The following is a 19,616-nucleotide window of genomic DNA, read 5'->3' on the forward strand; positions in this document are numbered from 1 at the left end:
CACCAATATTATCTTTTGTTTAATTAACTCTATATCTTGGCATGTTCATGCCGCTGAGTAATTCTTGAAACTGAAGGTATTTTGAAGAAGAATATGGAGCCACAATCATTTTATATTGAGAACCAAACTATTCTAGGCAAGTCTTCATGTTCATACTTCACTCTTAGAGTAAACTCTCTCATTAGTATCTAATATTTTGGGTCGTGACACCACACACTCCTAACAATAAAAATAGCGTCTGAGGACACTAACGTTTAGTATAATTACGCATGCAGTTTAGCCACTTTTTGGACGAAAATGCCCAAATGACTTGAAGAGCATTTTTGGCAATCCCTAATTCGCTGACGTATAAATTATGTCATCAACTTCATATGTGATTTTCTAATAAGTTCTGGTACTTCATACGTGATTAAAGTTTTGTCAATTATTTGCAAAGAAAAAAACTTCACATATCCCTCTATTTCTAGTTAATGGTAACAATACTAGTTATATCACGTAGGAAATTCATTGAGAAACAACAATAAATATGGAAAAGTGAATTATTTATACAATAAAATCTGAATCAATAATACAACGAAATATTTCACTTTTAATTAAATGACACAGTAATTATTTTCTTGAAAACACTGACATTTGAAATATTATTCCATTATATATCATGTAACTAATTTGTTATTCTAAGCCTAACTTAAGACGATTTTTATGATTGGTATTTTACTGAGAATTTTAATTTGGCTCAAACTAAAAATTTTTAACATTATATGAACATTGAAACATGAGTAATATTTTAAAAATATTCAAACATGTGATATTAGCTATTTAGTCATTGGATAATTTTTTTATTAATAAATGAAACTAAGAGAATGTAAATTTATATATTAATACCACAAATTTAGGATATTTTCATAATAAATAAAATTGATCCGTAAATTAAGATAAAAACAAAGAAAAATTAGGGAAACTAGGAGCACGGAAAAATACTAGAAAATGAGTTTTATAAGGAGGAAAGGATTTCATTTTATTATTATCATATTAATTAATGCAGATAATGATAAATCTGTATATATAAAAAAAAATAGAAAGTGTAAACAATGACAAATTTTTAATTACGTATAATGTACCAGAACTTATTAGAAAATTACATAAGAAGTTTATGACAGAAATCATATGTCACAATATAATGGAGTGAAAAAACACCCATATAGAGCTGGGGGTAGGGATGTCAATCGGGCCAGCCCACCGGATTTCGGGCCGGCCCTATTCGGGTTACGGGTCAATCGGGTGCGGGCTAATCGGGTTGTGAATTCTTTCGGGTTATAAAAGTTCAATCCTAACCCTAAAAGTTCGGGTTTCGGGCTAGCCCAGCGGGCTAATCGGGTTGCTACTGATAAGATTAACAAGCTATCAATCCAACAAATAATGATGAAAATTAGTTATATTCATAAAATGTAAAATATTTAATTATGATAAATTTGAGATATATATTCAAACTCAATCATAAACATGATCAAATACTAATATTTGAGATATATCATGAAATTTTAATGCATATTTTTGAAATTTAAATAATTTTTTTAAGTAAATTTGAAGTTTTTTATTTATTTATCAATTATTATATTAATAAATATTCAATATATAATTTTTATATTTAATATAAAATTGAAAGTTATTTTTTTAATTATCTATATTATAAAATTAATCAATGAAGTGTCAAATTAGGAGTAAAAAATAGAATAATAGAAATTTTATCGGGTTTTCAGGCCAGCCCATCGGGTTTTCGGGTCTGGCCCTAACGGGCCGCGGGTTAATCGGGTGCGGGCTAATCGGGTTTTAATTTTATCGTGCTAGAAATTTCCAGCCCTAACCCTATAATTTGGCGAGTTATTCGAGCCAGCCCACGGGTTACGGGCTACATTGATATCCCTAGCTGGGGGTGTATTAGTCTGAACTATTAAATGTTAGGATTTTTTGATTTTTTTTTTTTTTTTTTGTTAGAGGTCTGTGGTGTCATAACTCAAAATATTAGAGACTAGAGGAAGTTAACTCTTTTCCTTAAATCAACATTTTCTCTTGCACATGCATAAGCTTGACCGTTCTGGACACGCTACAATATAATTAAAAATTCCCAAAAAAAGGAATATAATAATTTATTAACACTTGGTTAAATACAACGCAGTTTTGGACACTTTTTTTTTTAATATCGTAACGGTACAATACGACCACCTGAATACAAAAATAGAAATATTTACTAAAAAGGAAATAATGAAAGACATTTTCTCACCAATTACATGTAATTATTGAATAATTAGTGAGTTAGGCCAAACCTGTTAAGTGTTAAGCCTGTTGAGCTACAAATGTGATTAGTTAGGATTAATTAGCAGTAATAGTGTGATAAGGAGAAGCGATGATCCGGGTACGGGTCGACCCAAGTAGCTTCCTCTCTTTCATAGCCGGATCCTCCAACATTAGAATTTTGTCATTGTGTTTGACCCCAATCATATGCAAATGCTCATCATCTTCCCTTTCTTTGCCTTTGAACAATAGCCTTTGTTCTTGGGGCTCCAATTTTGTCAATAGTGATAATAAATTCTTTAATTCCCCTATTGAAAGATCAAGAAGAAATTCAAAGAGTAAACCAAAGGAGTATTACAATAAGAGAATCAATGTTTATGTCATTAGTTATTGTTAATTGCATCAAAGTTGGAGAATATGTAAAACTCATTAATAAAGAGATGGTCGTTACCAAATGTAGAGGTTGCTTGAATTGATACGTCATGCCAGTACGACACTGTTGAGACCTTAATCGTAATTATTTCATCACTATTTTCTTTGCATTCCCGCTTTTGGACGAGCATGCCTCCCGGCCTTAGCTCCCATTTTATCTCACCGGAGATTCCACCACTGTCGTTGCTGCTGCCGCTGCCGCCACTCAACTTAGAGCTACTCCTACAGAATCTCTTTGACCTTAACTTGATCATATTTCCTCTCTTCTTTATAGTTATGTATCCCTCACAACAATTGATAAGAGTTATGGAAAGTAAGAGCTAAGACTTCGTTTATATAGTAGGCATGAGCAATGAATATGGACAAAAATTCTTCATTAAAATACAATAATACATACTTTAACATATTAGCCTCTAATAACGTTTAATTATGTTAATAATCAATAATTTGGTGAGCTATAAGATTTTGACACATGGGCTCGAGATGGGAAAATTTTATTTTGCTGATTTTATGGGGAGCTAAGACACATGGGAATATATGTTTGCCTAAGAATGTGTACAATTTATTTTTGTCGTTACCTTAGTTTACTTCTGAATTATTTATTTTATTTAGTTATTTATTATAGTTAGGTAATAATCCTTTTATATTTATTTAAGTTGGGACGGCTGGCTGGTTTTCAGGTGCCATGTGAAGAAGAGGCGCAATACTGTATGTTCTTAACTAATTCTTTTATAAAAACATTGTGGAGGAGTATATTTTAATCTGTTGAATTAAATAATATTTTATTAAATTGCTTAAAATTATAGATTAGTCGGTGGTCTATTGTAATCAGCGGATAAATGTCTTTAAAGCAACAATTAATGGATAACTTAATTTATTTCCATTAATTTCGGAAATAAAATTTAATTCTTTTCAAATAGAGGAAGCGTTGATTATCCTTTACAGTTCATGAAGATAATAATTAAAATTCGTGATAAGTAAATACTAGTAATATATTTGCAGCTTCTTCTCTTCTTCAAGTTTATTTGAACACTAGCTTCATCCAGTTTTGACTTATTATTTGTTTATTTTAACTTTTTTTATTACTTTACACGAAATAAATTGACATATTAGTTTCTGCAAATAAATTAGCTATTGGAACATTTTCTCGTACCCAAACTGAATATAACTTTTAGAATGAAAATAATAACCAGTTTATTAAGCCAAGAAAAATAAAATGTGTATAAAAACGCAAAATTTGGAAATGAAATTTGTCGTATAATAGGAGTAACATATGCATGTATTTAAGGCAAGGTTGTATAATTTCATGTCTGAAAAATGGAGTTGCATTGTCGGGAAATTAAAACATACTATATACTACTCCTACATGCTATGTTTTGTCAATAAATCATGGTGGAACAAGCGATCTCTTAATTAGCAAATAAAGACCTAAATTTGACGCTTATAAAGTATACTTGATTTTTTATTAAATGCAAAAATAAAAGGCCAGGGATAGACTAGACATAGTCACCAAATGTTGAGGTCGATCCGCACGGTCGCGACACCTCAACTACAACCTATTCTAGTTCAATTTGTTGAATGTCTTCCATGCTTGGGCTTTCAATAGTGATGCCTAGAGATGTAAGTTCAATCCAAATCCGATGAGTTGATCCGACTAGTCCACTTAAATTATAGGGTTAGGATCGAAAAATTGCGAACCCCATTAGAAATCGGTCTAGCGTGTGGGGCTGGACAAAAATAAGATTTTTTCCTTATTTTTCATTTTTTATTTGTATCGCATCATTTCGTTTGAATCATTCATTCACATTTTTTTCTTTTTTCTCAATGAAACTTATATGTGCTTATTTAAAAATTAACGAAAGTTTATAATTAATCCAAACTAAAACAAATAACAAATTTTCTATTTAAATAAATGATGTATTATTAATTATATTTCCTTTACGAATTTGTTACCGTTTAATTTCTTGTCTCCACCATGTATGTTTTTATATTCTATTTTTAATTTCTTCTAAATATAATTATTTATAATATCGATTTTATTAAGGATGTAATGGCATGTGAGCACAATAAAATTAAATCTTAATTTAATCCTTGAATTTTGGATCTTTATGTACTCTCTCTGTCCCATCTAAAGTGACGCATTTCTTAGTCGTCACATAAATTTAAAAGTTATTAGTTAATACTCCCTTCGTCCCATAAAAATTAGGATACTTTTTTTTTTCGTCCGCCCATAAAAATATCACATTTGCATTTATTGAAATTTCTACCAAACTCATTAATCATATATATCAATTTATTTACAACTTATACCACTAAGGTCCACCATTAAACACTAGTAATAATGTAGGTCTCACTATCCACTCACACTACTTTAACCACATTTTTCCTCATCTCTGTTACTTACCAATTATGCATTAATTCACGTGCCGTCCCAAATGTCTTTATTTTTTTGGGATGGAGGGAGTATATTTTTGTAAAGAGAGAAAGTAGATGCAAAATGGAGATAGAAAAAGTAGGAGTACATATTAAAGGGTTATTTCCCTATAAATACATGAACTTTCAACTTTTTTCTAATTTTTCCCCTAAATTTTCATTTTTGAATAGAAAATGCATGAACTTTATTTTTTTCTGATTTTTCCCCAAAATAAAAAATCAAAACTGATGTAGCAATGTGACAAAAATACGCCGTGTGCTTAGGGAGGTGGAGGTTGAGGCGGTCACTGGCGGATCTAGGGCCGTGCGACTAATTTCCTCTTATCCGGACGTAAACTTACCATGTCCGCCCCCTCTGTTTACTCCGAAGTCGCCCCAAAAATAAAAAAAAAAAATGTCAATTTTTCCCTAAACTATCTTACTAATATATATTTCGCCCCCTCCGTTTATGAATCCTGGATCCGCCACTGGAGGCGGTAGTATTTCTTTCTCTGCCACAACGAGGCAATGCAGTTGGCCCGCTCCAGGATGAGGAAGAGGATTCCTTCCCGCTTCCGGCACGACCCGACCGCTAGCCTAGAGGGGGCCGCCCCCGCGATCAGAGGACCGTTCACGAGTATGCAGCGCCGCCCACTCGGCCCGTGATTAGATTCAGAAACTATGATTTTTCTGTTTTTTTCCATACTATTGGATGTAGTGTGTGTATTTGAGTGTGGGAGAGATAAGTGAAGAAGATGATGATATGGAATTTATTTTTTATTTTTTAAAACTTAATTAAATCAAAACGACGTAGTTTTGATTGTCACATTACCACATTAGTTTTGATTTTTTATTTTGGAAAAAAAATTAGAAAAAAAAAAGTTCATGCATTTATATTCAAAAATTAAGTTTAGAGGAAACACCATAAAAAGTTGAAAGTTCGTGTATTTAAGACAAATAACTCAATATTAAATGGAAAGAGAGAAAAAAATTGAATATATTAATTGGACAGAAAAAGTAGTTGGATGTATTAATTAGAGTGAGAATGTTACTTCATTGCTTCTGAAAATAGAAATATGTTACTCCTTCCGTCCACGAAAATTTATCCCGGTTTGACCGGGCACGGGTTTTAAGAAATGTAATGGAAAGTGAGTTGAAAAAGTTAGTGGATTGTGGGTCCTACTTTTATATATTAGTTTTATAATAAAATGTGAGTATGAATGAGTTAGTGGAATATGGGGTTCACTACCAAAAATGGTAAAAGTGAAATGGGACAAATTTTGGGGGACAGACGGAAATGAAAAACTGGGACAAATTTTCGTGGACGGAGGGAGTAGTATCTTATATTATACTCCCTTCGTCCCATAAAAATATGGGCAATAGGTATGGTACGAGAATTAAGATAAAATTGGTAAAGTAAGAGAGAAGGAGAATGGTATGGTAAAGTAAGAGAGAAGAGTAGAATGGTAGTTAAAATAATGTTAGTGGACAGTGGGACCTACATTATTAAATTGATACTCCATTCGTCCCTCTGTAGCTGAGTCGTATTCTTTTTTGGGTTTTTCCACTGTAGCTGAGTCATTTCCTTTATTGGCAAAAAGTACTTTACTCTGTCTTACTTTCATCTCTTTATCTTTTTCCTTTCTATTTTATTCTCATTTTACTTAACTTATTTAAAACAATTTTTCTTAAATCTCATGCCGAAAAGAAATGTCTCTACTACAGAAGGACGGATAGAGTATAATTTTTCAAAAATAGAATGCACATATTTTTGTTGGACGGACGGAAATAGAAAGTGGCAAAGTGGACATATATTTGTGGGACTAGGGGAGTATAAACTTGTGTTATCTTAGTTGGTACATGTAAGTATAATAAATCGCAATGTCCAATCAATAAAATCTTATATGATCTTGCTAAGATCACTTGGGAATCTGGAAATATGTATTAGATTTGGCGTTAATGTCTTAATTAAGTTTTAAACAAATATGTTTTAAAGAATAAGTAGCAAAGTACTGTAATTTAATGGGGATTTCATAAGATTTGTGTTTTGTTGGGATGCAATTCGCAAACCTAAAAATATATAGTGTGAAGATCTCATATTTGGAATCAAAGATCTGTTTTCGATCAGATACTTCACGCTTAGCTGTCCTACCACGCACAGCTTGTTCAACCAATTTTTATTGTTTTTCTTTCCCTTACTTGTGACTAATAGTAAAATATATACTTAAAATTATAAAATATATTCATAAAATGTAAAATATTTAATTATGATAAATTTAAAATATATGCTTAAATTCAATTATAAACATGAACAAATACTAATATTCGATATATTTCGTGAAATTTTAATGCATGTTTTAGAAATTTAAATAATGTTTTTAGTGAATTTGAAGTTTTTAATTTATTTATCAATTATTATATTGATATAAATTAAATATATAATATATATATTTAATATAAAATTGAAAGTTATTATTTTTAGTTATCTATATTATAAAATTAAATAATGAAGTGTCGAATTAAGAGTAAAAAATAGAATAATAGAAATTTATTGGGTTTTCGAGCCAGCCCATCGGGTTTTCGGGTTTGGCTCTAACGGGTTGCGGGTAATCGGGTGCGGGCTAATCGGGTTTTAATTTTATCGGGCTATAAATTTTCAACCATAATCCTATAACTTTGGCAGGCTATTTGGGCCAGCCTACGGATTACGGGTTACACGGACATCCCTAGTGACTATGCTTAAAAATCCCCTTAAGCTGCATTAATTTTTATGTTTTTTCTTTCACAAAATCCCTTAAACTGCATTGTAATATCTGGATTCTGGAGTTCAAGATCTTTGGCATACTTGATATGATGGAACATAATTGAGTTATATTAGAATTTCAAATGATTAAAAAATACTCTCTCCGTCCCACAAAGATAGTTCCACTTTGACCCGACACGGGTTTTAAAGAAATGTAATGAAAAGTGAGTTGAAAAAGTTGGTGGGATGTGGGTCCTACTTTTAAAGTATTAGTTTTATAACAAAATGTGAGTAGGAATGAGTTAGTGGAATATGATCCACTACCAAAAATGGTAAAGGTGAAATGGGACAAACTTTGTGGGACGAACGGAAATGAAAAAATGAGACAATCTTTGTGGGACGGAGGGAGTATTCCACTACTTGCATACTCCCTCCATTCCATAGTAACAGGGGCATTTTTTCATTTTCGTCCGTTCCATAGTAATAGAGTCATTTCCCTTTTTAGTAAAAGTCAACACATTTTTCCACACCTACTTTACTCTCTCTTACTTTTTTCTCTCTTCATCTCTATACCATTTTCATTTTCCACTTTATTCTCTCTTTACTTAAATCACCTAACACAATTTTTCTTAATCTCTGTGCCGAAAAGTTTTGCCTCCATTACTATGAAATGGAGGGGATAGTATTTATTGATAGAGTCCTTCACTATATTATCCTCTCTTACTTTACTTTCTCTCCACTTTAATTATTTATTAATATTTTTTCAAAACAAGTATGAAAAGGAAATGTGCCAAAACTAATAAAATTTTATTTCAAAAGAAATAAGATCTTTCATTTAATTAAATTAGATTTTCTTAAAAATAATAAGAATTTTATTAAAGTAAATAATACTCCCTTTGCCCCACAATAAGAATTACATTTTGCTATTTCGGTCCGTCCCACTATATGAGTCACATATTACTTTTACCATAATGGTAAGTAGGTCTCACATTCCACTAATTCACTTCACTCACATTCTATTATTAAACCAATATAAAAAGGTGGACTTTATATTCCACTAAAATTTTCAATTCATTATCTTACATTTCTGAAAACTCGTGCCTACACCAAACGTAATTCTTATTGTAAGACGGAGGGAGTGCTACTATTTTTTTAATCATAAATGAGATTTTTCATGATTATAAATAAAATTATTAATAAACCAAATAAGAGACAATCACAATTCATAAACGATAATATGATTAATTAAATGAATATTCAACAATGTAATCATTCCTTTTCAAACTAAATAGAAGTAGTAATACTCCCTCCGTCCCAAGGAAGATGACATTCTTGGGCGGCACGGAATTTTATGCAACTTTATTTTATGTGTTAAATGGAGAGAGTAAAGTAAGAGAGAGGGAATAAAGTAGAGATTAAAGGGTTTCCATTTAAATAATGGGTCATTTTGATTGGGACAAACCAAAAAGGAAAGTGGATCATTTTTAATGGGACGGAGGGAGTACCTTTTAATAACAAATAGTTTTAAAAAACAGTCTCCTACATATAAAGTAGAAATATCTAATGAGAAGGTGATCTACTTGATAAAGAAATGAGAATTATTTTAGCTAATTTTTGAATGAATCAATTTTTTTTAAATCAACATAATAGTTATTCGTAATTTCATTTCATTTGATGGAACCAACATATGAATTACCTAAGTTTCATTTAGTTTTATTTTTATATTATTTATAGTTGACGAACATAGAAATGAAATCAATTAAGGAATAACAATTTTATTCTTTTTGTATTCATTGCACTTATCAGGCAAAGAATGGAATGAAACGGTTATTCCATTCTCATACTTATTTCATTCCCTCCTTATTCTATTTCGTCATACCAAGAAGCACATAAACACACAAATGGTCATTCACTGCTTGGTATGATGGAATGGAATGGTACTCCTACTTCCATAAACACAAAAATGGTCCTTCTACTATTTTAGATTTTAACAAAATCGTACAATATTTTCTAAATTAAAGAAAATGTTTTGGATGAGTGAAAGATAGAGGTTTGAAGTGTGGAAAATTTTATAGATTGAATGAGATATTTATATATGAGTTTGAGAAGTACTCTTTCTGTTCTCCAAAATCTGACATGTTTTGCCATTTTGGATTGTCCATCATTTAAAGACATATTTACTTTTTTTTCCATTTTTAGTAGGTGGATCTCATAATCCACTAACTATTACACTCACATTTTAATATAAAATTAATATATAGAAATGGAACCCACTTTCCACGAATTCTTTTACTCATATTCTTTATAAAGTCGAAAGATTTTTAGAACTCGTGCCGAATCTTAATTGGTGGGCGGTGGGAGTATCACGGAGAGAAAAAATAAAAAAAAATTGAAAATAAATTTGTTGCCTTTTCCACAAATTTAGCCAATTTCTATATTTGGTAAGTTTTTCTCTTTTACCAGGTAGGTCTCATGGTCCACTAACAATACTCCAATTTACTCTTTCTTTCTATCTCTCCTACGTTATAAATTTTGCATAAAAACCTATTCTATTTCTAAGGTTTCTATTTTTCTTATAGGACCAAGGGAGTATAATTTAAATTTTGGAATGATTTGTTTTAAATTAAATAATAATTATGTTTTTTTTCAAAAAATTAAAATGGTACTCCCTCCGTCCATGATTAAATGTCTCTATCTGACCAGCACGAATTTTAAGCAAATGTTTGACTTTTTAAGTAGAGTGGTAGAAAAAGTTAGTGGAATGTGAACCTCACTTTTATATATTGGTTTCATAATAAAAAGTGAGTGGATTGAGTTGGTGAAATGTATGATCCACTTTCAAATATAGTACTCCCTCCGTCCCATTGAAGATGACTCACTTTCCTTTTTAGTTTGTCCCAACTAAGATAGACGCATTACTTAAAATGGAAACACATTTATCTCTGTTTTATTCCCTCTCTCTTACTTTACTCTCTCCTCTCAACACACAAAATAAATTTATAAAAAGTCTAGGGGTCATCTTTCTTGAGACGGAGGGAGTAATAAAAGTGAAAAGATATATTTAATGGTGGACGGAAGTAAAAAATAAAGCCCACTCGTAGTTGTCGAGTGGGATTCATGACAACTCGGACTTGTATGCATGTACCTAAAAAGGTAGCCATATTTAATGACTGTGCAATAAGCCCCTTAGGCGGTGAGGCCCAATTGAAATGGACCTGGTTCAAAACAGGTGGGCCTCGAAAACGGCGTCGTTTGAATTCGGATATTGAATGGCTGTGACAAAGCCAGCAACTTAAGCTGCACTAAACAAACCCCAAAACCTCTGCATATCCATTGAAATCAAGGTATGATTTTATCCCGAAATTAATCATAAACACATCATTTATTTTTTCTGGCTTCCTGTTGTTTGATCTTGATGGTTGAAAATCCTAGACTAGTCTGCCACAATTTTTGGTGGGATAGCTCAATCTTGAAGTTTTGCTTTAGTTTTTAGAGTTATTTTGGGCTCAAATATGCAAGCTCTGACGATTTGGCCCTCAACTAGTGAATCTTGTGTAATACCCCAGTTGGATTTGGAGGTAGTTTCGTTCGGTAGTTCTGTTAAATGGGGAGAGAGGAGGAAAATATTGGATTTTTACAATGTTCATGGCTATGGTTCATTGCGTTTGTCGAGAAATTTGAAGGCTTGTAGAAATGGAGTGTGTATAGCCGCCAAAAACTATGATTTGAGATGCAAATTGCTTTATTTGGGCTCTACAACCACAGGCACGATTAGTGGCTTTTCTAAGCTTAAGAAGGGCTCTCTTGGTGCGGCATTTGCTGTGTCGTTGGCGTTGGATGAGGCCACGCTTGGAGGGAACAGTTCGGAATGTCATGGAGTTGATAAGGAGACGGATCGCGGCAATGAATTTGATGGTGATGATGATGATGGGGCTGATGATGTAGAGAGGGTTATGAATGCGAGTAGTCAAAGGGTGGAATCTGCTCGTCCCGAGCAGCATAGAGTTGAGGAGGGGATGGATAGTGGCAATGAATTTCAAATTGAAAATAATTGCGGTGATGTTGATCATGGAGAGAAAGTTAAGAATGTGACTAGTCAAAGGGTTGATGTTGTTGCACTAGCACGTAGATTGAGCTCGGCTAGAACTGCTGATGATGTGGAGGAAGTGTTGAAGGTGGAAAGGATCCTTCCCCTTCAGGTCTTTTCCACCGTGATTCGAGTTTTTGGGAAAGAGAAGAAGCTAGAATCCGCAATGGCTCTCTTTGAGTGGCTTAAGAGAAAGAGTGAAGAGAGTGGTGGTCTGATCCAGCCGAACCTCTACATATACAACAGCCTTTTAGGAGCGTTGAAGGAATGTGGGAAGTTCGATTTTGTTGAGGACATTATGAGTGATATGGTCGTAAGAGGAGTGCATCCGAGTGTTGTGACATACAACACTTTGATGGGGATTTACACAGAGCAAGGGAGGGAAAGTAAGGCCCTCCAAATTTTCAAAGAGATGCCAAGTAAAGGTATATCACCATCACCTGCATCCTTTTCTATCATGTTGTTTGCTTATCGTAGACTAGAAGATGGATTTGGATCCCTAGCGTTTTTTGTTGAGACACGAAATAGATACAAAGAGGGTGAAATTGGGAGAGATGGTGATGGTGAGGATTGGGATCTTGAGTTCTCCAAGCTAGAAAGCTTCACCATTCGCGTATGCTACCATGTGATGCGACGTTGGCTTGTGATGAGGGAGAATCGGAGCAGTGAGGTGTTGAGGCTGCTAAGGGAGATAGACGAGGCTGGCTTGCAGCATGGCCGTGCAGAGCACGAGCGCCTCGTTTGGGCGTGCACACGAGAGGAGCACCATGTCGTGGCTAAGGAGCTCTATACTCGGATAAGGGAAGTAGACAACGAGATAAGCTTATCTGTTTGCAACCATCTCATTTGGCTATTGGGGAAGGCCAAGAAGTGGTGGGCTGCCCTAGAGATCTATGAGGATATGCTGGATAAAGGGCCTAAACCGAATAACATGTCGTACGAGCTGATCGTCTCTCATTTCAATATACTGCTCTCTGCAGCTAGGAAGAAGGGGATATGGAGATGGGGTGTGAGGTTGCTCAATAAGATGGAGGAGAAAGGGCTTAAACCGCGCAGTCGGGAGTGGAACTCGGTTCTTGTTGCTTGCTCGAAAGCTGCAGAAACCTCAGCTGCGATTGAGATATTCAAGAGGATGGTGGAGCAAGGTGAGAAGCCGACAATCATCTCGTATGGAGCTCTGCTCAGTGCGCTCGAGAAAGGGAAGCTCTACGAGCAGGCCTATCAGGTGTGGGACCACATGGTTAGGGTCGGGTTTGAGCCAAATTTGCACGCCTACACAATCATGGCCTCGATCCATGCCGGCCAAGGGAAGTTTGATCTCTTGGAAGACCTCATTGGGGAAATGGTTGCCACCGGTATGAATCCCACGGTCATCACGTTCAACGCAATCATAAGCTCGTGTGGGCGGAACGGCCATGGGGGCTTGGCTTACGAGTGGTTTGAGCGTATGAAGGCTCATGGGATCGCGCCCAACGAGATCACCTACGAGATGCTGATCGAGGCTCTTGCTAGAGATGGGAAGCCTAGGGTGGCTTATGAGCTGCACCTGAGGGCTCGGACCGAGGGTCTAGAGCTCTCGGCCAAGGCCTACGACGCTGTTGTGCAGGCAACAGAGGTGTACGGAGCGACAGTGGACGTTGCTGCGTTGGGCCCTCGGCCGCCGGAGAGGAAGAAGAAGGTGGAGTTGAGGAAGAATCTGTCTGAGTTCTGTAAATTAGCTGATGTTCCAAGAAGAAGTAAACCGTTTATTAGGAAAGAAATTTATACATCAAAGGGTGAATAAAGTTTGTAAAAACTTTGGTTGCAGTCTATTTCTTTTTCTTATTTTCTATAGAATTAATTTTTGAATGTGTTTTAATTTCCATTCTTACAAGGAGATTCTTTTCAACAAAATTTAGAAAATAATTCAAAGTTATAAACAAATAAAGAATGAAACCATAATCGGGAATAAATTTGGAAATCTGCAGATGAATCGAGTAATTGTTACACATATATGCATTTACAAAACAAAGTAAAAAAAAAATTGAAATTAAAAATAGTCGTTCAAACAGAATTTGAACATTATATATATACGTGTGTGTATTTCTCATCAATTGCATATTTCCAATTTCATTTTCCACAGCTCCAAATGCAATTCACGTCTCAGAAACAACAAAGCCAACCCATCTGCATCAATCAAAGAACACTAATTGTACACACGTATAGATAAAGACGTAATCAAATACTTATAATCTCATTCATTGGAATCATATTCTGAAAATAGAAAGAGAAAAATGATGTTGGTCTTCATTAAGAATGTTGTATTCATCAATAGGGATATTGTATCAATTGAAAATAATGTTGAATAGAGATTATTAGTATTTAAGGTTTAAGACTGGTTTCGTATTGATCATGGTCCTAATTATTAATAGATCAAATTTATAATAACTAATCCCTCCGTCCCAGCTAAAATGACACATTTCTTAGTCGACACGAGATTTTAGGAATGGTTGGTTAATGTGGTTAATTGGAAAGAGAAAGAGTGTGTAGAAGTATTAAATGGAGAGAGAAAGAGAATTGAATATTTAATTGTAAAGAGAAAAAATTAGTTTGGTGTATTAATTGGAGAGAGAAAACTACTAAAAATAGAAATATGTCATCTTGGTTAGGACAAACTAAAAATGAAAGTGTGTCATCTTAAGTGAGACGGAGGGAGTAGTAATTAACAAAATATATTGATGCACCTTGCGGGGAGCATCCGGGAAGTCATGGTGGGCACTACTGTCAGTGCGGCCCGACTGCTCGGATCCTCCCGCTGAGCCTTTGGCTTTCTCGTCCCTCGCCTTTGCAAAGATAACCGTAAATCCATCTGCCGAAGCCGGATTATTCACATCCCACTCGCCAAATTTGGGCAATGATTGTCCTTTCTCGTGCTGTAATTAACACACCAAATCAAAATTGGCATGTAACCAGAGTTTTTTAGTGTAGTGAAAATGACTTCGAATAGAAAAGATAAATAGAAAGACAAAATTTAACACAATGATATCACTGCTTATCGATTGTTTCATAAATTAGCTTTTAAGATAATCCATTTGTATCTTAATAACTTTTTGACAATGCATATATTTTCCAAATTCCTTAAACACACACACACAAACACATTAGTGAGGTACGGTTCTGAATAGCTCGATCCACACAATGTTAACGTTGTTTCAACTTCTAACCTACGAATCAGGTAGATTGTGAATTCCTTTATATTAATACAAGTACCTACCTTTACTTTACTCCCTCCGTCCGCCATTAAATATTTATATTTCTTTTTTCCGCCCGTTGGGTAATAAATGTCCTATTTCACTTTTACTATATTTGGTAAGTGGACCATACACTCCAATAACTCATTTGACTCACATTTTATTATAAAACCAATATATAAAAGTAGGTCACACATTCCACTGACTTTCTCTACCTACATTACCTTATAAAGTTTAACAATTTCTTAAAACTCATACCGGTCAGATATGAGACATTTAATCATGGACAGAGGGAGTGTTTAACTAGGATATCGGTCTCTAGAATCACTAACTTAATCAAATTCTGATATTTTTTATGAACTTTAAAAAATGACCTAAATATCACAAACTTGAGATTTCATGTGTTATTTCCTACAGTTGGTCGAGTCACTATATCTGATTGACATGCGTGACCCCCTTCTTTTTTACTTGACATAACTAAATCAACATAATGACTTTTTACTATATTCTACAAACTTTAAAAGTGGTCTAAAATATCACAATTATTTCACAATTACCCATGTTAAACAAGTTTTCATATTTTAGACCACTTCTATTTTTTTTTTAAATATCAAAGTTCATAGTTTTCTGGACCAATATACCTATTTAATTTATGACAAATGGTACTGAAATCTACATCGGTTTCTTCTACTCCATATTCAACCTCAAACTACCCCTTCTTTTTGGCGTTTTTGCCATGATCCAAAACGAAAGAAATGAACGTAAAATTCCCAACAAATTGAAAGAGATCTAGATTTTTGAAATAATTACTTCAAACATAATTTAAATAATAATAAAAAAAAACATGAATCGCATGCATGCATTTCACCCATAATTATATTGGATCATGTGTTGGCGGATAAATCAAAATCAAATAATGATTTCCAAATTCAAATCGGATTACATCTTTGATCATATGCAAATGTAGGCACAAAAATAAAACAAAAAAGCATGCAAATGAATATGTATATGCGAAGAAGAAGAAACTTACCGACGTCATTATTGCAGGATTTGGAGCTTAGGTGGAAGAGAAAAACGAAAAAAAAAAGTGTTTTTCTACAGAGAGAAAGAATGTGAGATTGGATATAATATGAAATAATTCACAGCGGGTTTTTAGGGAAGAGAGTCTAGAGCCAACTGTTAGAATTTTTTTCCACATAATTATTCAATTTTTGCAAATTGCAATCTAAAATTTTAGTATTACATAGTCTTTTAACATTATCATTTTGAGTGTTTAGAATATTTTAATAGTACATCACTATGATTACCAATTCTAAAATTGCAATCTAAAATTGTAGTTAGTTTCCAACTTGGGCTTTGAACCTATACATATAGTTGCTTTGTAATAAGCGTTGCAAAAAACCTTTTACATCGACACAAGTAATGTGAGCATATAACAATTGGAGGTACTCTAAAAGGTGACATGACCTTAGAAAGAGTAGAGTTTGTAGTTACGTAATTTTTTGGGTAATGCTTAGATTTTTATTATGTAACTTTGGAGCTTTTAAGATTTTAATTATGTAATTTTAAGATTTATTAGAATTTTAATTTTATAACTTTTTATTTTTATTAATTTCATAGTTGAAATAAACTATTCATTTAGTTTAATTAGAATATATATAAATAAAATAAACAAAGGGTCCACAACACCACGGGCCCGTCTCCTATTATTGATATCTCCCACTCGAATCCTATATTACCCATTTATCTTATCAAAAAAAAAAATATACTCTTTTTAAAAAATAATAAATTTCAAAGAAAAAAAGCATATAGAAATGTAAATTATTTTTAAAAAAAATAGTACTACAAGATGCATTACAAAACATAAATGTATAATATCTTCTCAAATATTTTCTTGGAGAATATAATCTTAAATCATAAACTTTATAGGTAATCTTGTTACTTGTCAAATTATAGCCACTATGCCTAAATCACCTTTATTGATCTTAACACGTAAACTTTATAGGTATATTCTGTTATTTCTCACAAAACTTTTAAAATAGGCTTAAAAATCATAAATATTTGAAAGTGTACAATTTGTCCAACTTGATGTGAAATTATGCAAGGACGTTGTTTTGACGCCCTAATTCTTGAATTCGACGTTGAATGATACATGCCTTTTTTTATGAATAGAATAATATATGTCTAATAGGATAAAATATGACTCATAAATATGTCCCGTTTGAACAATGACCCACCACAAAACATTGTCACAAATCTTAAGTTTGTGATTTATAAAACCGCTTTCAAAGTTTATAGCAAATACCAAAATTCGTCTAAAGTTTATACTCCCAATGTCCCTGAAAAATATTTCTCCTATAAACTTTTGGTTGTGCATGAGTTTTAATGCACAATTGATAAAGTAAGAGAGAGAGTGATGTTCACATTAGTAGTAGTGTAGTTGAATTTCCAAATAAGAAAGTTATACTCAAAGTGGACTAAAAACAAAAATGGTTCATATTTTTCAGGGTGAAAATAAGATCAATATCCATTACTAAAACAAATCACACTCAACAAGCTACACAACAAGATTTAAGACGTTGCTAGGAAGAGAAAAAAGAGTTGTTAATCAATGTAATCGATCCCATCCCAACACATCATACTCTGAACCCATTGTTCCACGCTACTACTGCCGAGGGGTCTAAATGAATCTTGAAATGAAAATGAAGAACAAGTTTGAGATGCATTTTCTAGGCTTGTCATAAGCATCTCCATCTCCATATTTCTACTCATAATCTCATAGTTGTTGATCAATTGAACACTACTAATTTCCCTTTGGGAACTCATTGCTTTCTCCACTACTTCATTTCCATGATCTCCTTTTGATTCTTCCAACACTTGGAACTTCCCATTAACCTTTTCATGCTCATTTTGTGAGTTGGGGTACATTTCCAACTCATTTTTATCTTGTTTTTTATCAAGCAGTTGTTGTGTTATGGGATTAGTTCCTAGAAGCCTGAGCTTCTTCTTGATCTTGGTGTTCCAGTGATTTTTGATCTCGTTGTCCGTTCTTCCCGGAAAATGTGAGGCGATTTTGGACCACCTAAACATACAAAAATACTAACATTAATTATATTTATAACTAGCTCGTATTTAAAAAAATTATACTTTTTATGCATTAAAAGTAATTCAAATTTAGTGGACATACTACTTTGAATACAAAACAAACATTTTTTAATCCACGTATCTAAAAATGATGAGACCAAATATGTAAAACTATTGGATCAAAAATTTGTTGATTGAAGGAAAGAATAAAATCATTTTATTCTTGAATAATAGAACTAAGACCTGTTGCCAAGGCGAGTATGTAGCTCTATGATCCGATCCTCTTCAATTTCCGAAAATGCTCCTCTTTTTAAGTCAGGTCTCAAATAATTGATCCACCTCAATCTGCAGCTCTTCCCACATCTCAATAAACCTACATGAATTTCACACAATTATGTAAAAAGTGCCAATTTTTTAGATTTGATTTTTCAAAATATTATTCATCTGTCCGGTTAAATTTGGTATACTACATAGGAATCATAACACTGTACTACCTTCGTCCATAAAATAGACTAATTTACCATTTTGAGTCGTCCAACAAATTATGTGAAAAGCTATAAACAAATACGAACCCTACACATCATTCTAAATGAGGACCTCATATCCACTAACACTACTTCCACTACCTTACTTCCACTACCTTTTCATTCCCTCGTTTTTTTTTTTAATTTTACGAACTGCACATTAAAATTTGTGGTATTTACACCTTTGTCTATTTTTTATGAACAGAGGTAATGTAATAATGGAATCAAAACGAACAAACCTGCAAACTTGGGCACCGTTCTCCAACATTGAATGCCGTTATTGAGAATGAAAGTCATGAGCTTGTGGTCTTCCTCGATCGTCCACGGACCTCTCTTGAGGCCGATCTTGTCACAACAAGGTTGTCTTCCCATTTTGCGATCGCCGAAAATATCAAGTAAAGTTACAAAAGTACCGAAAATGAAGTGGGAAAAGGGACCTTTATATGGACCTAAAGATTGAAGATGATGAGAGGTTTGCTCAAAGGGAGCTTATATTAGAAACAAGATTCTTTCTGACAGATCATGGAGGGTTTCATGACATAAATAATGAATAGTGATGTCTAAAGGGGAGGTGTTAAGGTACATGATTGAATTAAAAGAAACATAAAAACGGCGAAGGCCTAAAAAGCATGGGATGTGTGAGAATATTATAAATTGCACAATCATTTGTGCACATATAATTTTCGCAATAATGTATGACCTTGCTTCCGGTCGTGTTTCAATCTCATATTTTATTGCATCATCATTATACATCATTTTGTTTTGTAATGATAAAGGATTGAGAGTGGGGATAAATAGATTATTCTTTGGTT

The 19,616-nt window shown here is 33.4% G+C and overlaps 3 protein-coding genes across 3 annotated transcripts; 1 reads left to right on the top strand and 2 right to left on the bottom strand.

Moving 5' to 3' along the window:
- Positions 1-2,166: 2,166 nt before the first annotated feature.
- Positions 2,167-2,996, bottom strand: LOC125200871 (BAG family molecular chaperone regulator 3-like). The gene is made up of 2 exons (XM_048098683.2): positions 2,744-2,996; positions 2,167-2,600 (listed from the first exon to the last, which is right to left on the bottom strand). Exons 1-2 carry the CDS (start codon positions 2,976-2,978, stop codon positions 2,371-2,373), a joined length of 465 nt encoding a protein of 154 aa, XP_047954640.2. The 5' UTR covers positions 2,979-2,996; the 3' UTR covers positions 2,167-2,370.
- An 8,183-nt stretch (positions 2,997-11,179) lies between these two features.
- On the top strand, positions 11,180-13,824 carry LOC125201598 (uncharacterized). Its single transcript, XM_048099771.2, has one exon. The coding sequence runs from the start codon at positions 11,392-11,394 to the stop codon at positions 13,747-13,749; it is 2,358 nt and encodes a 785-aa protein (XP_047955728.2). The 5' UTR covers positions 11,180-11,391; the 3' UTR covers positions 13,750-13,824.
- A 3,907-nt stretch (positions 13,825-17,731) lies between these two features.
- LOC125202109 (myb-related protein 315-like) lies at positions 17,732-19,365 on the bottom strand. Its single transcript, XM_048100453.2, has 3 exons — positions 19,044-19,365; positions 18,524-18,653; positions 17,732-18,278 (listed from the first exon to the last, which is right to left on the bottom strand). Exons 1-3 carry the CDS (start codon positions 19,174-19,176, stop codon positions 17,801-17,803), a joined length of 741 nt encoding a protein of 246 aa, XP_047956410.2. The 5' UTR covers positions 19,177-19,365; the 3' UTR covers positions 17,732-17,800.
- Between the last annotated feature and the right edge of the window lie 251 nt (positions 19,366-19,616).

Source organism: Salvia hispanica, chromosome 2, assembly GCF_029641045.1.
Source record: "Salvia hispanica isolate PSC_SH4W2 chromosome 2, Shi_PSC_v1, whole genome shotgun sequence".
In the NCBI taxonomy this organism is placed as follows: domain Eukaryota; kingdom Viridiplantae; phylum Streptophyta; class Magnoliopsida; order Lamiales; family Lamiaceae; genus Salvia; species Salvia hispanica.

Excerpts from the sequence above, each read along its gene's own strand:
- LOC125202109 (XM_048100453.2), bottom strand. The coding sequence starts at position 19,176 with ATGGGAAGACAACCTTGTTGTGACAAGATCGGCCTCAAGAGAGGTCCG. Across the intron at positions 18,654-19,043 it reads AACGGTGCCCAAGTTTGCAG|GTTTATTGAGATGTGGGAAG; the intron begins GTTTGTTCGTTT and ends AAATTCATGTAG. Across the intron at positions 18,279-18,523 it reads CATACTCGCCTTGGCAACAG|GTGGTCCAAAATCGCCTCAC; the intron begins GTCTTAGTTCTA and ends TTGTATGTTTAG.
- LOC125200871 (XM_048098683.2), bottom strand. The coding sequence starts at position 2,978 with ATGATCAAGTTAAGGTCAAAGAGATTCTGTAGGAGTAGCTCTAAGTTG. Across the intron at positions 2,601-2,743 it reads TCAAGCAACCTCTACATTTG|GGGAATTAAAGAATTTATTA; the intron begins GTAACGACCATC and ends ATCTTTCAATAG.
- LOC125201598 (XM_048099771.2), top strand. The coding sequence starts at position 11,392 with ATGCAAGCTCTGACGATTTGGCCCTCAACTAGTGAATCTTGTGTAATA.